We start from the raw sequence: 19,738 nt of genomic DNA, 5'->3' as shown, positions 1-19,738 counted from the left end.
TCATGGTTTTTCTTAATCTCTTTCATTTCTCAACTCATTTTCCTAATCATCTCCATTGGGTCTAAATGTTCTTCTTCATATGCTTCCTTCAAAACTATATTACTCATCATGTTCATAGTGGTCACCATATGGGCTTTGCTCGTGCTTCCTCGTCTCCATGGTGGGTTCTTGTATGTCGGGCTAAGGGTACACAAAATATACTCTCCACGTTCAACATGTCGTATCTTTCCTTTGCTAAGGCATATCTCTCTTCTCCTTTGTCATTCTGATCACCTTTACGTGTTAAAGGCATTTCGATGTTCATGTCAATGTTTAGTTAAGACAAAATTCAATAAATGCAATAGATGCAAAAGTAATAAATGACTTATTTACACACCATATTTATAAGCATCTAAGTAAGCCTTTTATCTTAATTACTATCCAATTACCTTTTAATCTTGTTTGTTATGATAATTCCATAACTAATTTCGAGATTTGTCTTTCTTGACGACTAATAAACCATATGATTCAATATCAAACGACATAAAACTAAGAAGTTCTACCAGTGTAGTTCTTTTGTCTCATTTTCACATAACATATACAATAATTATTTAACTATTGTATTTAAAGGTATTTTTTTGAACTAATTTAAAATTTTCAAAATATAAATTTTATAATTTATTTGCACGAGTTTTATCTAGTTTTCTTTCTCTGTTTATATATATATATATATATATATATATATATATATATAAAAGAAATGAATAATTATAAAATAGAGTTGTTAGAATTAATATTGTTCAAGATATAGTAGAATATTTAAATTTTATCTTACATACAATTAACATAGAATATATTAATAAAAATAATTTATAAAATCAATATATAAATTACGTAATAATTTTAGTAATATATATTCACACATGATTCAATCAAAATTACATATAAAATATTATCTAAGGACCAAATTTACATATATTTATTGGTATGAAAATCATATGAAACAATTTTGAAGGTAGAAATTTGATTATTAACTAATTTCAATGATGATAAAAACTTATTCGATTACTTTTTAAATAAATTGCCCTATATTGCAAAAATATGGTTAAAAATAAGAGTTGGTGTTGCGAAAGGCTGTAAAGAGAAGCGTTGTTTATAAGAGCATTAAATTCGAGAGTGAAAGCTATCGGTTTCCCACATTTGCAAATAAAAGAAAAAGGGCTTATAAAAGGTAAACGCTTTCCTCCTCAACGAGGCCGCTAGGGTTTTCGTTTTCTTCTTTTCTGCATCGCTTCAGGTTCAGATCTCTCTTCCAATTTCCCATTTTTCTGTTCAATTTCAATCCTTTCTTTCTCTTCTCCAAACCCTAGAGCCTTCCTTATTTTAAATTTCCTTTAGCTTTTCAAAAATTGCTTGCAACCCTAAGCAAATATCGCGATTTTCGATTTTCGCTCTTTCACGGCGAGTTCGCCTTTTATATATTGTTTGGTTTCATTTGCGTGTGTTTTCAGGTTCTTTCTGTAAAGATGTCTCGCGTGTATGTTGGTAACTTGGATTCACGAGTGACAGAGAGGGATCTTGAAGACGAATTCCGTGTTTTCGGAGTTATTCGGAGGTAACCCAAGGCATTCTAATTCGTTTCTAAATTTTGTTGTGGATGCTTCGATATCTCAGTTTTCGTTACGCTTTCATATTTAGTCCCTTTACTTTAATTTCTACGAGTTTAAACGTTTTAGGACTATTTTTATGGATTTGAAAATACAGGGAAGAAAATTACAAGATAATTTTTTTTGCTTCTATGTAAGGTTTATTAAAAAAATATTTTTTTTTTGTGTCTAATGAAAATCATGTTATGTTTGTGTGCAGTGTTTGGGTTGCACGAAGGCCACCTGGTTATGCTTTTATTGACTTTGATGATAGGAGAGATGCTCAGGATGCTATTCGTGAATTAGATGGTATGTAGGGTTATGATTGTCTGATATAAGAGAATTAAAATTGAAATGTGGAATATACGTTTATTTACCACACATTTCTTATCTGCTAATGTGTTATTGTTTTTCCCCCGTTTTTTTCCGGTCGATATGTTGAAGGGTTTTCCTCAACTAGCTAGTTAACTCTTCTTTTTGGCCTATGGGGCAAGCAGATGCTGCTCTCTCTTTCTTCTACTTCTGCCTTGGCCTGCAGTAATGGTTTTTTCTTCGTTGTTTCTTCGTCAAAGTCTGCTGATTTGTACAGTTTGACTACTTCTACTACTGCATGTAAAGAGAATTAAGAATGTGAACACGGGGGATATGCACTGCTATCGCGAGCTACACTTCTGTTGCATAATGGGTTTGTTTTATGAGATGTGTTCTTCTACACTTAACCTATGGGGACCATGTGCGTGCTGCCTCTGTGTTGTATATGTTCCCTGTGGGCAATTTGTGTGCTTCAATAAGTTGTTATCGACCAATGAACTTCTGAAAATATTATGGTAACACAATCATTGTCTTTACTGAATGAACAAATATTCCCTCGTTCTGCCTTTATGATAATCCTGTATTCCCATGGATAATACCATGTTTTATTGTTCATGCATTAATTTTTTTCCTTGCACTTGATATTGAAATCATCAAGTAGCTGTTTTCTACTTGGATTTGTTAAAAATTTGAATAGTGATGGATTTTGATATTGTTAACAAACCACTCCTAGTGTAATAAATGTTTGGTTATTGTTATTGTTGCAGTTCATTTAAAGTGCATATCATCTTATTTTTGTGCCACAAGTGATATTCATATCAAATTGTAAATTTTATTATTTAAAACTAATCTAGGCTTCTGTTTTCATGTTACTGTTCTGTCTTTTAATCATTACTATGGTCAGCAAAAGGGTTAATTTGCTTGTAGGGCTTTGTTGGCAAAGATGCCTATTATATGTATTCTTGTTTAATACCTATCATCGTTTAAACCATTGACAATGTGATCTAGTTTTTGGTGAAGCTGATTCTCCACAAAGGGTTTAAACATTAGAGTATCAAATACTGATGCTATTTCCATTCGATCTACTAGATTTAGCTACTTGGATTGAAATCATTTTTATCACTTTTATTTATTGGGCCTCTGTTTCTATTCAATGGAGCAGGCAAGAATGGTTGGAGGGTTGAGCTTTCTCACAATTCTAGGGGTGGAGGTGGTGGCCGCGGTGGCCGTTCTGGTGGTTCTGATTTGAAATGTTACGAGTGTGGTGAACCTGGTCATTTTGCCCGCGAATGTCGCTTACGTGGTGGATCAGGAAGACGCCGAAGCCGCAGCCCACCCCGATTTCGTAGGAGCCCTAGCTATGGACGAAGGTTAGAGTTCATTCCTATGTCTTCTTTGAATCTTGCTTGCAGTTGTATTGGCACTTGTATTTTCATGTAGACTATTTTGTATTTTATTTGTTCCTGAAAGTTGTTTGGTGAATCCATCTACTTTCATTTCAGTGATATTCTATGATTGTGGTTTGAAAATTAACCTTCCTTTATTCGAAATTATATGTACTTTTCTTTAACATTTGGAGATGATATTTGGACCAAATTTTTACATAAGTTTTACATGTATCATTCCTCTTACAGTTAAAGGGCTGGATATGTTTGTATGTCGTGTCAATAGTTTCCTTTTTTTATCTTTATGTTTTTCCTCACCATTCTTTTGTTGGCTAGGAGTTACAGTCCTCGTGGGCGATCTCCTAGACGCCGCAGCTTATCACCTCGTGGACGAAGCTACAGCAGGTCACCTCCCTATCGTGGACGGGAGGAGGTTCCATATGCTAATGGGTAGGCTTCTTCTGTCTGGAATTTACTCTATGTAGTTTTTGGTCAAATGTGTTCTTCTATCAAAGTTATTTTGTCAAACTGGGGTAGACCTAATTTTTCAATACGCACATTTTCTATATTTTGAGATGTAAAATGCTTTGGTTAGTTTTTGAAACGATTTTTTTTATCAAGTTTGAGTCTGAAGGAAAGAATAGCGATGTTAACTTTTATGTGGCAAAGGGTAATCATTGGATTTCATCCCCACCTTGCCATTTTTCTGATTAACAAATTCTCCTCTTCATGGAATATACTCTGGTATATTTAAATTTCTCCCCATTCTATGTCGTGTTTTTACTGACATGTGATGCATCTATGCAGAAATGGCCTTAGGGAACGTCGCAGAAGCAGAAGTTGATTTTGAAAGTTGGTGTCTGTGATTGTTAAGAGAATAGTGAGATTTTGTTAAGCTAGTGTTTGTTTAGACTTAAGTACGAGTCTATTTTGTTGGGCAAGCCCGAGATTCTACTCTTGGATTGGATTAGTTACTTTGTGTCTCAGTTTGTGTTGAATTTGTATTTGCAGAATATTTGTAGTGTTATTGCAGGTAATGATCTTTTTAAAGTTGTTCCTAGTAGTTGAGGAGAGTTCCAGATCTTTCTACACCACAGTATATGTTTTTATTCTCTGTTACTATTCTTCTGGTACTGCTTCGTTTTTCATGCTTCTCGTCATTTGCGCTGAGTGGTAATCCCTAGCAGCCCTTCTATGTGATCTTCGAAATGCTGAGGACTGGAGATTGCTACACGCTCTTCACTTTCATAAGCTTTCTCTGTTTGTGATGTGCTTGCCTCAAGTTTATCGACGTTAGTTTTTTTATTAACTTCTAAGGGGATGGATGGCCTGCATCTAATGCTTTTTGCATATACTTTTATCTGTTATATATTGGTCTTCTGAGCTTTTTTATGGCATGTTAATTTAAATATAGGAAGTCTAAGGTCGTAAAGAAATACTTCAATTTTCAAAATAAACATACTACATGAAAATAAAAGAAATACTCCCCAATGTCCGGGTTTTAAACTTTGGATCCACTCCTAGTCTAGCCTTGCTTTATACTAAGAAAAAATTACATATCTTAATTTATTCTACATCTCAGACTTTTAACTTACAGCCTATTTCTGTTGAAACAGTTTATTTGTGAGGGCAACCATATGAGTTTTGAAAGAACGTTTTAACCCTCCATTGTCTATTACTGTTGAAGGAAATACCAATTCAACAAAGTTCCTTGTTAAGTGAGTAGATGTATAATGAGCACTAAGACACCAATTGACGTTATTCTCATATTCTGGGCTTGGACCTATTCTGAGATAGTTCAACCCGGTTTCTAGTCAAATATATGCATTGTACCCTGTTCTTGAAGTTAGTAATTTGCGGTTGAGTAAGTTGAGAGGTACTTGAAAGTTGTCTCATATGGGTAATGTGATGAGATGTACTAGAGAGTTACTCCCTCTACTACACAATACTTTCTGTAAACTTTTTCTGAAAGTTGTCTCATATGGGTAACTCGTCAAAATTTTTCTATTTTTAGAACTATTCCTAGGTTAAAAGTAAACTTTTAACCATTTAAGATTTTTTTTAATTTATTTGAAAATCTTAATTCTACCTCACTTTCACGGGTTTTCTTGTCTCTTTCTACTTCTATTTGAGTTTCTCTCTTCTCTTCTTTTTCTTTCATTTTCGTCCATTTTTTTCCTTTTCAGTTTCCTTTTTTGGTTTTATTGTTTTCATTGATGGTTGATTCCTTGTTGGTGTGGAGGAGCGTTTGGGAGCTTTGTCCTATTCATTTTTTCATTGTTTTGTCAATGGAGCCCGCAAAGACCACAACGAAAGTAGAACATCCATTTGACCTTGAACGGATATTGACATCCGTTAACATCCTTCTAAACCAATCTTGAATTCAACACAAGCCCAAACTACTCGAGCTTTGTGGGCAGATGCCTTATCATCAATATAAACCGCACTCCTTGTATAACGCAAAAGGTGTGCCACCCAACCAACTTATTCGTGGCATTACAAGCAGGGCCTTCCACAAGAATAATCAAACCTTCCTCCTCCGTTTGAACCATGGATGAAGAGTCATCCGAATGAAGCAATATTCCAACTGAAACAACTCTGATCCATTTCACATTTTGTGCTTCATCAAACAACTCCATACTATGCATATTACTATAATCAGCAAACATGACAACTCCATCCAACTTCTCTTTTCTCATAACTCTGTTCAAAATCAATTGAACGCAAGTAAGTCTTCATGATGCATTTTCACTGTATTCTGTGATTATGCTTCACGTACTAACAAATATTAGTACTCCATAAAGTTTCTACACTAGCATAACAATAATAACATTAATAGAGTAAAAAGGAGGTAGCAAAAGTTCACCTCAAAGCATGCAGTCGCATCTGAGACTCGAGTTTACGCACGAATTCAGCATTCGCGGTGAAAAGCCAACGTGGATTGTTCTGAGGCTATACTTGGCAATAATCGAAGCAGTTTCGTTGGTGACTCTATCGGCCTCCACCACGATCCACACCAGATCGTACGGCACCAGCATCACTACGTGCATCACACTAGTCAAGTGTAGCGTCTAGAACGACCGAACATACATTGGCGTCACAGCGATCATCGTCCTAGGGTTCTTCACCCCAAACAACGACCTATGCTCCCTCTGCACCCTCTCGATTATGCGGTGCACCTTCATCACCTCCATGAGATCCGGGTGCGGCCATGGCCGGATTCGGATCCCGTGCTGCCCGACCACTACACGGCTTACAGTACTCACTGCCGCCGTCCTGTTCGTCGATGGAAGAATGTTCAATGGCGCCGCGATATCCGCTCTACCGCTGAACGGAGCGGTGTAGAGGCTGGTGGAGAACAGGAAGAAGAAGACCAAGCGGGAGAAGCAGAAGCTAAGGACGAGACTGATGAGGCAAAACTTCAGGGTAAAAGTTAAAACAAAAATTAAATATTACTGAAGGAGAAAAAAGGAAACGAGGAGGTGCAGGGAGAAGTGTGTGATGAAGGAGAAAAAGGGAACGAGGAGGTGTAGGGAGAAATGTGTGGTGGTGGAGGGAGTAATTCTCAATGTATCAAGTATCTATTTGGGCATTTGTTTAACAATTAAGCTTTTTCTGGTCATTACATGTTATATGTTGGAATGATGGAAACTTGTTATATAAAAAAGCTCGAAATAAATGGAACAAAAGAAAGCATACGAAGATGGCAAAAGAAAAAAGTTTCTTTTGGTAGAATTTGTCATTCATATAAATATTAAGCATATTTAATGGATTTTTCAGTTAATGATTTAATTATAGATGATTTCTAGGATGTTTTTTAAAATATGATATACTTTATTAATTTTTTCGTGAATTTGAAGGTCAATCAATAGAATTGGTGCATCATCATTATGTCTATTAAATGCTTTTTTTAATTTATCGCCATTCTTTTAATGTTTATTAAATGCTTTTTTTAACCATCAATCAGGATGATTAGATTGTAAAAATATGATATAAAGACATACTGTCTTTCTTCTGTGTTTCAATTAATGAGCAATAATGTTTTCTTTACATATAAGACGTGCTTTATGAGGCTTAACCTTGTATTCAGACATATTTTTCTTTGCATCATAATTACAAGTGGGTAGTGTATTTTCATCTAGAAACATTTCATTTAACAACACCAACAATTATGTGAAACTCTTATCGGTCTACCCATTGGTCACCTTCAAATTCATGAGCCTTAATACTGCTGACAACCGTGTAAACTTAATTTAACCAATATACAACGGAGTCTCCACATCAATAGACATTATCTCATACACGTGTCTGGGCAAAAGCTTTTGTGCCAACATTGTGGATCATGCCTACTAATTTGTCTTCTTCCAATCAATCTTCCATAATGGAATCCATAACATGTTCAGTTCGTGAGGCAATTGAGATTAGTGTTGTCAAAATGAGTTGTAACATGTGAGCCAACCCGACTCACCACGAGTTTGAGCCGGGTTGTGTTTGAAAAAAATGTAATTTTTTTATGCGAGCTAGTTTTGAACCCGGCTCACCAGGTTGAATCCGTGGTGAGTCGGGTTGGCTCACCAACCCACCTAATTTAATTTAATTATTTATTAATTTGTGTTTCAATATTATTAGTTATCATTTTTTTTATTATATTGTAGATGATGATAGAGAAGACGATGTTTCAAGAGAGCAAAATATTATAGATTTATATATTCAAGACTCTAATATTATAAATAGACAAGTGATACCAAAATTATCAATATTAAAAACTTATTTGTTCACCTTTTGTACATTTTTTGGATTACGGTTTAGATTGTATGATATTTTTTATTTTTATTTTGAATTGTATGCGAAATTTAACATCATTTTAGTGTGATAATTATTTAGATTTGAATTAAAAAAGTTGTAATTTTTTATTTTTTTAAAAAAAACTTATAATTAAATGAGCTAGTGAGCCAACCCGTTTAACCCACCAAGGCCGGGTTCGAATTTTTTCAGCTTGCTAATAAGTGAGTTGGGTTGGGTTGGCTCACTAAGTGACCAACCCGTGGTGAGCCGGGTTAACCGTTTTGACAGCTCTAATTGGGATGCCTATTAATTCTCTATGTCATGTCCATGTTGTATAACTTTGAAAGAACCCTCACAAATAAGGTGTTCCCCAATTTTGATTGGATTCAACTTTCTCTCATCCAAACATTTGACACAAGGACATCTAAACTTCACCTTATCATCACCTCTACCTTCATTATGTTTTACAAATTGTATAATTTCTTTTACTCTTTTCTCATACTCAACATTGATGCACGGTGAATTAATCCAATCTCGATCCATATGTATATATAGTGAAATTCAACAATCTTTAAATGAATGATCGCCTCATTTTTGTATTCAAGGTGTAACCCTATGCCATTCAAGTTCACTTTTTTTAGTTTATTGATATATATATATATATATATATATATATATATATATATATCAATTTTAAACAACATATCTTAAATTTCACAGAATTTTACCAATATTTTACATTGGTCTTCAGATTACACGAAATGAAAGTGATTATAAATCACAATCAAATATGCACCCAAAGATCAATACAAAATATAATTGACAAATATTTAATAATTTTTAAGATATGTATATTAAAATATATATACACTAATAAACTACTAAAAAATGATTAATCCTGTCTAACAGGACAGTTCAAGATTCAATAGATATAAATTATAGTACTATATCCTTCTATATTAATTTTAGTAAATACAATTTCTTTAAAAAAAAACTTGGAGATAATAAATAATTTTCATATTGAATCTCAAACGGGAAACTAAGGCTAACTCGATGCACCAACAATCTCAAATAAAACAAAATAAATCAATATAGTTAAGCATATATTAAAATATATATACACTAATAAACTACTAAAAAGTGATTAATCTTCTTAAACTGTCTAACAGGACAATTCAAGATTCAATAGATATAAATTATAGTACTATCTCCTTTTATACTAATTTTAGTAAATACACTTTCTTTAAAAAAACTTGGAGATAATAAATAATTTTCATATTGAATCTCAAACGGTAAACTAAGGCTAATTCAATGCAACAACAATCTCAAATAAAACAAAATAAATCAATATAGTTAAGCATATATTAATCACATATCGAACATACAAAAAATAATTTTTACCATTATAAAAAGTAATTATGACTTATACTAAAATTAAGTTTTGAAGATAATAATAGGAACCTAGGAGTGTGAAACGTGAGCAACAATAGAGATGCAATCCTGAGCGCATTTTGAAAAGCTAATAATTCCCACGACATTGTAATAGTACCTGAACAACAATGGTAGCATAAAAAAAGAAACTTTACCAACAAAGAATCTAAGGAATAAACAAACTGCACCAAAAATGCACAAAAATTGAAATAAGCACTCACAATTTCACCAATTGAAGATTGAGTGGAGGTAAAGAGTGGAGGTACAAAGTTGAATGTCAGCACAGGAGGATTTTATGAAGAAGAAGACGAAGAAGAGATGACGAAGATGAAGAAGAAAAATAAATGACTTCAGTTTTTTCAAATATCATGATTAATAAGTTTGCAAAATTTTCAAAATTGTCAAGCTACCTGCTTATTACAATGTGCATTTTAAGTACTCGAATAAGTAAAATGTTATGCAACTTAGGAAGATAAGTATAACCAACTATTAAATAAGTTGTGTAAAGATGAAAAAAGAATTTATTGTTGCATGAAGCATATTTGTTGCTTCTCTACATCAAAGCTCAATAGGCGATAACAATAAGAAGAAAATATGCAAGTGAGTTAAAAACCACTCAATGAATAGCTAAGGGTTTATAATTATAATCTTTTCTCAAGCTTCTATAAAGAAGAAGAAGAAAAAAAGAACAAGGGTGATCATTTTACAAGTACTGAAATTTTGTTGAGCTTTTATGTGCCTAAAGTTTTGTAAGAAGACTATTTGTGTTCATATTAACAAACTAGTTGAGGAATCTAGTATTGTATACATCAAAAGACGCTACCCTATCTAGTGATTTGAAACCATGATTCGTTGATGATCACTCAACCCTTGTGTTTGTATAAGTTAGGATTGATTTGTTAAAATAATGCTTAGTTGAGTCAAAAGTGGCTTGGGAAATGAATAGGTGTCAACTTGGAGTGATTGATATTTGAAATAATACTAGTGTTGAGTTCAGAGTGGCTTAGGAAACAAATACTTGTTTTAGCCATAAATGACCTGGGAAAGAATACTCATGTGTGTTTTGCATCATGAGTCTGCTTAGTGAAAGTTGATCAGTTGGTTAATAACTGGATGTAATTTGTGCAATCAAACAAACTAGTATAAAAATACTAAATATTTGTTTCTTTCCTTTAAATTTTTATGTTGCATATTATAAACTAACTTAAGAAGGAAGATAAACTTTTATGTTGCATATATTATAAACTAACTTAAGAAAGAAGGAAAAATGTGATCAAGAAAGAATATATAATAAAATAATGTCCAATCTTAATGAGCTTAATTTTAGAATATATAATTGGCATTGTATAAGTGAAATATGATTAAGAAAGAAGTCAAAATATCCCAAATGATGCTTTATCCATATGGATTGAGTACAACTTCTGTTGGAAATATATTTTGTCTTATTTGTTGATAGAACCACCATGTTTGTATCTTAAAATTTTGATACTAGTGAACATCCTAACATGATACATAATGATTTTTCTATCCAATTTATATCCACCAAAGTCATAATCACTCTAGCATATATCATATTAATTTTAGCACCCGCAGGATACCAAAGTATTTAGTACCTTTGAGATATTTAAAGATTGTTAAATGAGATTCTTTAAGTGTAGATTGAAATCTAACACATACAGATAATGCATGATGTTAGGACAACCAATAGTTAAATATAAAAGAAATTTAATTGTACCTTTATATTTGGGTTCTTCTATTGGTTTACCTTGTTCATCAACATCCAAGTAACATGGAGTGACCACAGTTATCAGTTCTTTACAATTATCCGTGTTAAATTTCTATGTACGATTTTAGGATGACTAATAGTCAAATATAAAAGAGATTATATCATACTTTTCTATATTTGCTTTGGTTTACTAGTTTATTTTGTTTATTAGCATCCAAATAACATGACCATAAATGTTAATTCTTTACATCTATTTATATACTAGATTATGATTATGTCATTCTTAATTTGCTTGATGCATACCAAGAAAGAAGGCATTTGATGCATCACTAGCATTTCAAATTCTTGTTCCATGATTTTTGAAAACTCCTAGCACAAAACAATATTAGTTGATCCAAAACATATGGTATCAACATATATTTGCACAAATAAAAATAAAGTTGATTGTAGATTATTTTTTTGAAACCAATTTTGAACAATAAAAACACTAAATATTTTATATCATGATCTAAATTTTTGCTTAAATCTATAAATTTCTTTTTCATAGTTTGGATATTCAAATTCAATGGAATGAGAAAGTTTGAATATTTGATGCAGTTCTTTTTTGTAATTTTATATGAATTTCATTTTTTAATTTATAGTTAATTGTTTGAACTTTAATTACAACTATATATTGTTAAATAACTTATATATATATATATATATATATATATATATATATTTTGTTGCTTTTACATTTTCAAAAATTGAAAAAGAAAACTTATATATATTCATTACGTCAAATGAAAGGAAAGAAATGAAAAAAAAAGTAATAAAATATGTAAATACAGTAAAATAAAAATTTTGAAATATCAAAATATATACAATTTAACTCTTATTTTTTTTTAATTTATAGATGTCTATCGAATAGGTTTCAAATTCTTAATTAGATAAATATATTTCTTAAATAATATTTGAATTACTTATTAAATTCATTTTAATACATATTGATATGCGTTAATTTTGGACAAATAAATTTATCGTATAATGTTAGGACTCTTAAAATCCTATGTAGTGGAAGACAGGTGTAGGTACAAGGGTTTATGAAATTTAGAAAGTGGAAGACAGGTGTGGAGTGCAGAGTGGACGATGATATAAAAATCAAATTTTCAAATTTCGTGCCACTTTTTCTGCATGCACCCTTCATCTTCAACCTCCTGAGTTCTTTAGTTTCTCCTCCTTCTCTCTACAAATTCTTACCTTTTCTTTCATCCGATTATCATTCAGGTAGTGCCTGAGTCTTCTTGGTGTCAAGGGCTTCACTTTGCACCGATCAAGTTGCGGTTTTAAGCTGGTGAGTTCCTTTTCTTCTTAGAACGTTCGTTTTCTGACACATCCAAGCCAAGTTCTGGTTGCATGAGTTTATAATCTCATTCTGAGCACATTTCTAGCCTTCTGTTTGGTTTAGTTTCATAAATCTTGACCCATAGGATTCTAAGATTTCTGGCGGTGAGCTATTCTATACAAACTGTGAGCACTTGGCTAAGTTTAAGAGGTAAGAGAAGCTTATTTAATCTAATTATGATTCTTTGTTTTGAATGATGGATTGGGTGTTTGATGTTCTGTATATATATTTGGTTGAGATGAATTATAAATGTGGATGTATTCTTGTTTGTATGGTGAATGATTGATAAAGGGTGTGAACTGGGTTGATATAGGGTTTGATCTTCAAACTGTAGTATTTTGCGTGATTTCTGTGTTTGAAACCGAGAGTCATTATTGACCGTTCGGTTTTTCCTTTGAGCATTCGGTCTGAATTGGATTCTTCTTCTGTAGATAATTTCAGTTAATAATCGATCGGTTTTATATTATTATACTTATAAATAAGTGTTCGGTCTATGTATAGTTTCCTATTTTTACTTCTTAAATTAGCTTAGTTAAGGTATTCAATAATTCTTAAATTCTGAAATATTATAGTTATCCTTTGTTGAAAATAAGTTATATGTAATTGTATTTAGAATATATTCCTTTATTGTATAAGTTCAGTAGTGCTCGGTTTTGAACCAAATGCTCGGTCTCAATAGTGATAGGTTTTAAACCAAGCGCTCGGTTTCGTTATAATACTCAATTATACTATTTTTGGAATAAAAGTGTTCGACTCTAGTTTGTAGTGTTCGGTTTAAAATCTTAGGTCTCTGATAAAAAATGTCATCATTTTAGGTTAGGTTTAGTTATATGTATTCTATAGTATTCAATACGTTCCTTGAGTTTTGTTTAGTAAAGACCTTTGGGTCATAATTGTTGAGTAGCTAGTAAACATTCTGTATTATCATAAGTGTTAGGTTCCTGATAAGTCTTATCTAGTATGGTCCGTTCGGTCTTGTTCTGTAGATAAGTGAAAGACCGCTCGGTTTTACACAAAGTGTTCAGTGAGATTAATCTAACAGGTATTCTCTTGTTCAGTCTTGTTTCTAAGATTGTAGTTATCTTTTTCAGTTCTGTTCTAAGATGGAAATTTGGTTTTCTTGGTTCGGTTTGACTGTATTGATGATGAGGTATGATGATATTTAAAATGTGATATGAATGGAATAGTATGGATATGAAAGAGTATTCCAGGGAGGAATATCTCAAGATTTGTTATGGAATGGTAAAGTATGAATGTGGTCATGCTAAGGTGGCATTTATCCTGATATTCTATGAGTACTCATTCTCAAGTAGAAAGGAGTAAATCATGTGTGAGATTGGCAGGAGGTCCTAGTCCATGAGGTTAAAATGGGCGAGGTATAACGGACTAACCTCGGGTGACAACTATTGAGGGCATCCCAGTTACTACATCACTCGGGTGCAAAAACGTCATAGGTACACAGAATTCATACAGTCCGGATAGTCAGAGTAAAGTGGTCGGTCATTGCATGCATTGATGTATGGTTATGTTTGGAAATGCATGATTGGTTGTTGCATGATTGACTATTGAATTATATTAGATTTATGTGAAATATATGTTTTACTGAATTAATTAAATTACATAAGCTTACCCTATTTCCTGTCTTGTTTGTATTGTTCGTTCGGCCGTCATTTCTTGTTACAATGATCATCCTGTGGATGTGAGCAGAAGGGGTAGAGTGTCTACTGGAAGAGGCTCTAGAAGAAGTGGAAGTAAAAGCTGAACCATAGGACCGTTCGGTCGTTAGAGTTAGTTCTATTTTTGTATAACCGTTCGGTGTATGTTTAGTTTTGGAACCGTTCGATTCAGTTTGTTGTTTTGGAAAGTTTAAATTCTTAAGTACTGTTGTAAGGCCGTTCAGCCAAAAACGTACCTCTTCTCTTTTAGAACTGAACTGTAATATTGATAATTGTGAATATTCTATGGTATGATTTTATACTGTATTTTTGGAATGTTACATATAAAAATCCTATAAAAATATATATAAATTTTTCAATATTTTATGTACTAAAATTAATGCTAAAATTTATTTAATACTATTTACACATAATGTATTTGTAAATTATCAATAAAATTAATTATTTTTTACATTTCTTAAATGAAAATCTATATTTTAATATTTTTATGTTTAAAATAAATTAGTCCAAATTAAATTAATTTAGATAACTTTTTTTTATCAATCTATGATTCTAGAGTGAAACAATTAATTTTAACTAAGTTGAAAATTTCATATTTTTATCAACTAATTTTTAACTTGAAACTCTTTAAAATTAACAAAATTATCAAACAACTGCTGCTTTATTTTTAAAACTCTTATTATAAGTTATAACTTCAAAAACCTTGAGTTTATGACATATCCAATTGAAGTAATCATTCGTAAACCTACTTGGGTTGATCTAATGGTAGGAATTAAAGTAATTTGCTCAAAGTTATGTTAAAATTTTATTGTGATTAATATATATATATATATATATATATATATATATATATGAACTTTGAATGGTTAAATTTGAACTGAACTGATTACGCTTTATTCTCAAGTCCTAAATCATATGTTAGAACTTTTTTTATGATATTCACTGAATGAGACACGTTTCAATCAGTTGTAAAATACACTTTAACAATTCTAAAATTAAGGTTGTGGTCATGGAGATCAAGAAGTGTGAGGTAACCTATTGCAGACCAAAATTAAGGTTCTAACAATTTTCGGATCATAGTCCACGTTTGTGAGAATTATAACCTCTGGAGGAACATGAAGAGAACCAATTAATCTCCAACAGAGTACTATTTTCTCTCTCCTCTTTTTTTATCATTGCACTCTAATTCCATTTCTCTCAACCATACCATTATCAAACCATAAAACTTATTGTAAGTAAAAAGCATATCTGCTCCTTCCTCAAGACATCACAATCATTAGCAACAAAATTTACCCTTTGTCTTATGTCCAATGTGTCTCTGGGATAATTCTCAAACTGTGTGATATGCATTATTTCTTGTGATATGTGATTTTGTTATCTGTCAATTTGGATTGCCAATACCATATTCATTTCTAGAGGTTAAGCTTATTTTTCCCCTTTTCTTGAGATTGATCCTTGTTCTTTTTTTCAGTAACAGAACATTGTAGATAGGAAACCATATACGTAAAGAAGAAAAATGTCATCAAAGACAACCATGTATGAGCCAAAAAACATCCTCATAACTGGAGCTGCTGGTTTCATAGCCTCGCATGTCACTACCAAGCTAATCAACAAGTACCCTAGCTACAAGATTGTAGCTCTTGATAAAGTAGACTACTGCTCCACTGTGAGGAATTTGAGGTCATGTATTTCATCACCAAACTTCAAATTTGTTAGGGGTGATATAGCTACCGCAGATATTGTGAATCATATTTTGATAGAAGAGAAAATAGACACCATTATGCATTTTGCTGCTCAAACTCATGTGGACAATTCATTTGGGAACTCCATGGAATTCACCTACAATAATATCTATGGCACTCATGTGCTTCTTGAAGCTTGCAGGGTCACCAATTATGTCAAAAGGTTCATTCATGTCAGCACAGATGAGGTCTATGGTGAAACAGACTTAGAGGATAATATTGGAAACCATGAGACATCTCAGCTTCTACCCACCAATCCTTACTCTGCAACAAAAGCAGGAGCAGAAATGTTGGTCATGGCCTACCACAGGTCTTATGGTCTTCCAGTTATAACTTCCAGAGGCAATAATGTGTATGGTCCCAACCAATACCCAGAAAAGCTTGTTCCTAAGTTCATCCTTCTTGCCATGAGGGGTGAGAAATTGCCAATCCATGGAGATGGATCAAATGTGAGGAGCTACCTCCACTGTGCAGATGTAGCAGAAGCTTTTGATGTCATACTCCACAGAGGAGAGATTGGCCAAATTTACAACATTGGCACCAAGAAAGAAAGGAGTGTGTTAGATGTTGCAGAGGATATATGCAAACTCTTTAAATTGAATCCTAAAGATGTTATTGAGTTTGTTCAAGATAGGCCTTTCAATGATAAGAGATATTTTCTTGATGATCAAAAGCTCAAACAACTTGGTTGGGAGGAGAGAATTTCCTGGGAGGAAGGACTCAAGAGAACAATTGACTGGTACCAAAAGAATCCTGATTGGTGGGGTGATGTTTCCACTGCTTTAAACCCTCATCCACGTTTCTCAGCCATCAATCTCTCTGATGAGGCTCAATGGTCCTTTCAATATGGATTCTGTAGGCTTGCAAGGTCATTTACCGACATTCGAGGAAGAAACACTTCAGGATTCAAGTTTTTGATATATGGGAGGACAGGTTGGATTGGGGGTTTGTTGGGAAAGCTTTGTGATGAAGACAGAATTGATTGGGAATATGGGAGAGGGAGATTGCAAGATAGAAAATCACTTGAGGAGGACATAAGAAGCGTAAAGCCAACCCATGTGTTGAATGCAGCTGGTGTTACAGGAAGGCCTAATGTTGATTGGTGTGAATCACACAAGGTTGAAACTATAAGGACTAATGTTGTAGGCACTTTAACACTGGCTGATGTTTGCAAGGAACAAAACTTATATATGATGAATTTTGCAACTGGTTGCATATTTGAGTATGACAAGGACCACCCTCTAGGATCAGGCATTGGGTTCAAGGAAGAGGACAAACCAAATTTCATAGGCTCCTTCTATTCCAAGACCAAGGCCATGGTAATATCTATAAATTTCTGTCATCTTCTTTGTAGTATAGTACCACACTCTTTCTGTTTTTTCACAAATGCCAGAACAATATTTGGCATGGTATGGTCTGCTACTAACAAAGAAGAACATAACCAGCTATTATTCATTAAGATTTTGACTGGATGCACTTTTCTACAAGTGTTATTGAAAGAGTTTAACTGACAGTACATAATGCATATAGTTTGATGCCATGTTAATCATGTTTTAAGCATATGACATTAATGCATGCAGGTGGAGGACCTTCTAAGAAACTACGCAAATGTCTGCACGTTGAGAGTTAGAATGCCAATATCCTCTGATCTTAGCAATCCAAGAAACTTCATCACAAAGATTTCTCGTTACAATAAAGTGGTAAACATACCTAACAGCATGACAGTGCTAGATGAACTCTTACCCATATCCATTGAAATGGCTAAGAGGAACTTAAGAGGGATTTGGAACTTCACCAACCCAGGGGTGATTAGCCACAATCAGATATTAGAATTGTATAGGGATTACATAGATCCACAGTTTAAATGGGAGAATTTTGATTTGGAAGAACAAGCAAAGGTAATAGTTGCTCCAAGGAGTAACAATGAAATGGATGCTTCCAAGCTCAAAAAAGAGTTCCCAGAATTGTTGTCCATCAGAGATTCCATTATCAAGTTTGTCTTTGAGCCTAACAAGAAAACTTGAAGATGTTAAAGATTTTGCACTTTTGAAATACCATTGGATCTGAATTTTCATGTGGAAGACTGATTGTAAGAATTCAAACATAGGGTCGAGTGTTCTTGTTCTTTTATGTAGTCACCATATTATATGAAACATTTTGCACTTTAGCAGTTTGTCTTAAGAAAATTATTGGCATTTTACCAATTTTGGTTCAGGAATGCATTAAAAGTGGTTAAAGAGTAAATAAATGTGACTGTATATATTGATGTAGCTAAAATTAATTATTTCATGGAATGAAATTAACTGACATTAAATATTATAATAATCTCATAACACTATTAATCATTTGTTAAGTAAAGTTAATCATTGTTAGACACAGCAATATTCTGACGACATTAAAGATAATTGTATAAGATTACATTTATTTATGAATTAGATGAAATTATGAATTCAAACTTTCAAACCTATTACGTGTAAACAAATTCATAATTACTATTGTAGTAGAGCCTTTTTATAACTGTTAAAATGGATGAAGTAGAATATTTATTCATTTAGTTTTAGGCAGAAGGAGAGACAGCAATCAAAACATTTTCCGGAAAGATAATTGATCATGAACACTTTTAAAACTATCCCACCTAGTTAATGGGAATTCAGAAAAAAAAAACACATAGTCCAATGACGACAACTTCTACTAAACATGTTTATGAAGTTGATATAACATCAATAAGTCCATAAAAGTGCCATCACATTCTCTTTTCATTATTCATAATCTTGACTTCAGTAAAGTATGTACTTCAATAAAGGCTTTGAGCGATTCAATCACAGCCATCACTACCCCAAACCACAAATATAATTATCATTATCAGCATCATGATTTTGGCTACAAAGGTCGCGACTCACCATAACCATGCAAATGGTGGTCCAGCAAGGACTAAAATTACTGGCATTACTACCAGCAATATTAAGTCGATTAAGGAGGTTAGGTGTACTCACTCTACGATTTGTCTAACTTTACTACCAGTAATTGTTGGAACAAGCTATAAATTTATTATCTTCCTTTACTACAAGAAAAACTTTACTACATGGTCAAAGGAATTAGCTTATGCTGATACATCTATTCTTTGCCTTTACTACCAATACTCCATACTATGTACAATCCAATTGATTCATCCTTAAAAAGACATACTCAACAGCAGCAAGCAGTTTGTATTATCAACTTGATTTTGCCAAATCGTCTAACCTATTGGATTTGAAGATTATCTTCAATTTCGAATAATTGTGCACATTATTCAATAATCCAAACAAGTAGAACGGATAATTAATATCTAGACTAGAGCAGCAATAGTGAGCACAAAATATCAGCACAATTTGCATGAAGCTCGATCATATCCACAACGAATGAATCACAAAACTACACGAATCCCATAAAGAAACACAAACACAACTTACGAACTGGCGAAGGCCAGGTACAAGATGAAGACAAACTGGTGAGAGCAAGGTAACCGCAACCAAGAAAAGTGAATGACAACCACCGATCGCAAACTGAGAAACACGAAATGTGAGCAAGATCAGGATTTAAAGAGGAAAGTTTACACCTGGAGAAGAGATATGGAGAAGAGATAGAGTTCGGAGTAAGAGAAGAGACTCTGAAGCTCTAAAAAACTGGCGCAAA

General features: G+C 32.9%; 2 protein-coding genes and 1 pseudogene across 4 annotated transcripts; 2 read left to right on the top strand and 1 right to left on the bottom strand.

Annotated features, from left to right (window-relative positions):
* The first annotated feature begins 1,090 nt into the window (after nt 1-1,090).
* Nucleotides 1,091-4,385, top strand: RSZ22 (serine/arginine-rich 22). Of its 3 annotated transcripts, none has more exons than XM_047299683.2 (6): nt 1,091-1,210; nt 1,491-1,594; nt 1,846-1,934; nt 3,100-3,307; nt 3,659-3,772; nt 4,130-4,385. In XM_047299683.2, exons 2-6 carry the CDS (start codon nt 1,506-1,508, stop codon nt 4,164-4,166), a joined length of 537 nt encoding a protein of 178 aa, XP_047155639.1. In that variant the 5' UTR covers nt 1,091-1,210; nt 1,491-1,505; the 3' UTR covers nt 4,167-4,385. The 3 variants fall into 3 exon arrangements, with proteins under 3 accessions (XP_047155639.1, XP_047155640.1, XP_047155637.1); XM_047299684.2 differs by having other exon boundaries at nt 1,151-1,276; nt 3,668-3,772; XM_047299681.2 differs by having other exon boundaries at nt 1,151-1,276.
* Nucleotides 4,386-5,416: 1,031 nt separating this feature from the next.
* Nucleotides 5,417-6,753, bottom strand: LOC124826759 (putative beta-1,4-xylosyltransferase IRX14H pseudogene; annotated as a pseudogene).
* An 8,622-nt stretch (nt 6,754-15,375) lies between these two features.
* Nucleotides 15,376-18,380, top strand: LOC124826751 (trifunctional UDP-glucose 4,6-dehydratase/UDP-4-keto-6-deoxy-D-glucose 3,5-epimerase/UDP-4-keto-L-rhamnose-reductase RHM1-like). The gene is made up of 2 exons (XM_047299669.2): nt 15,376-17,385; nt 17,647-18,380. The coding sequence occupies exons 1-2, from the start codon at nt 15,841-15,843 to the stop codon at nt 18,088-18,090; spliced, it is 1,989 nt and encodes a 662-aa protein (XP_047155625.1). The 5' UTR covers nt 15,376-15,840; the 3' UTR covers nt 18,091-18,380.
* Nucleotides 18,381-19,738: the final 1,358 nt, after the last annotated feature.

Source organism: Vigna umbellata, chromosome 1 (assembly GCF_029865625.1).
Source record: "Vigna umbellata cultivar VRB3 chromosome 1, Vumbellata_1.0, whole genome shotgun sequence".
Classification (NCBI taxonomy): Eukaryota; Viridiplantae; Streptophyta; class Magnoliopsida; order Fabales; family Fabaceae; genus Vigna; species Vigna umbellata.
The sequence above is the reverse complement of the archived record's forward strand: the minus strand, read 5'-3'. Positions and strand labels throughout refer to the sequence as shown.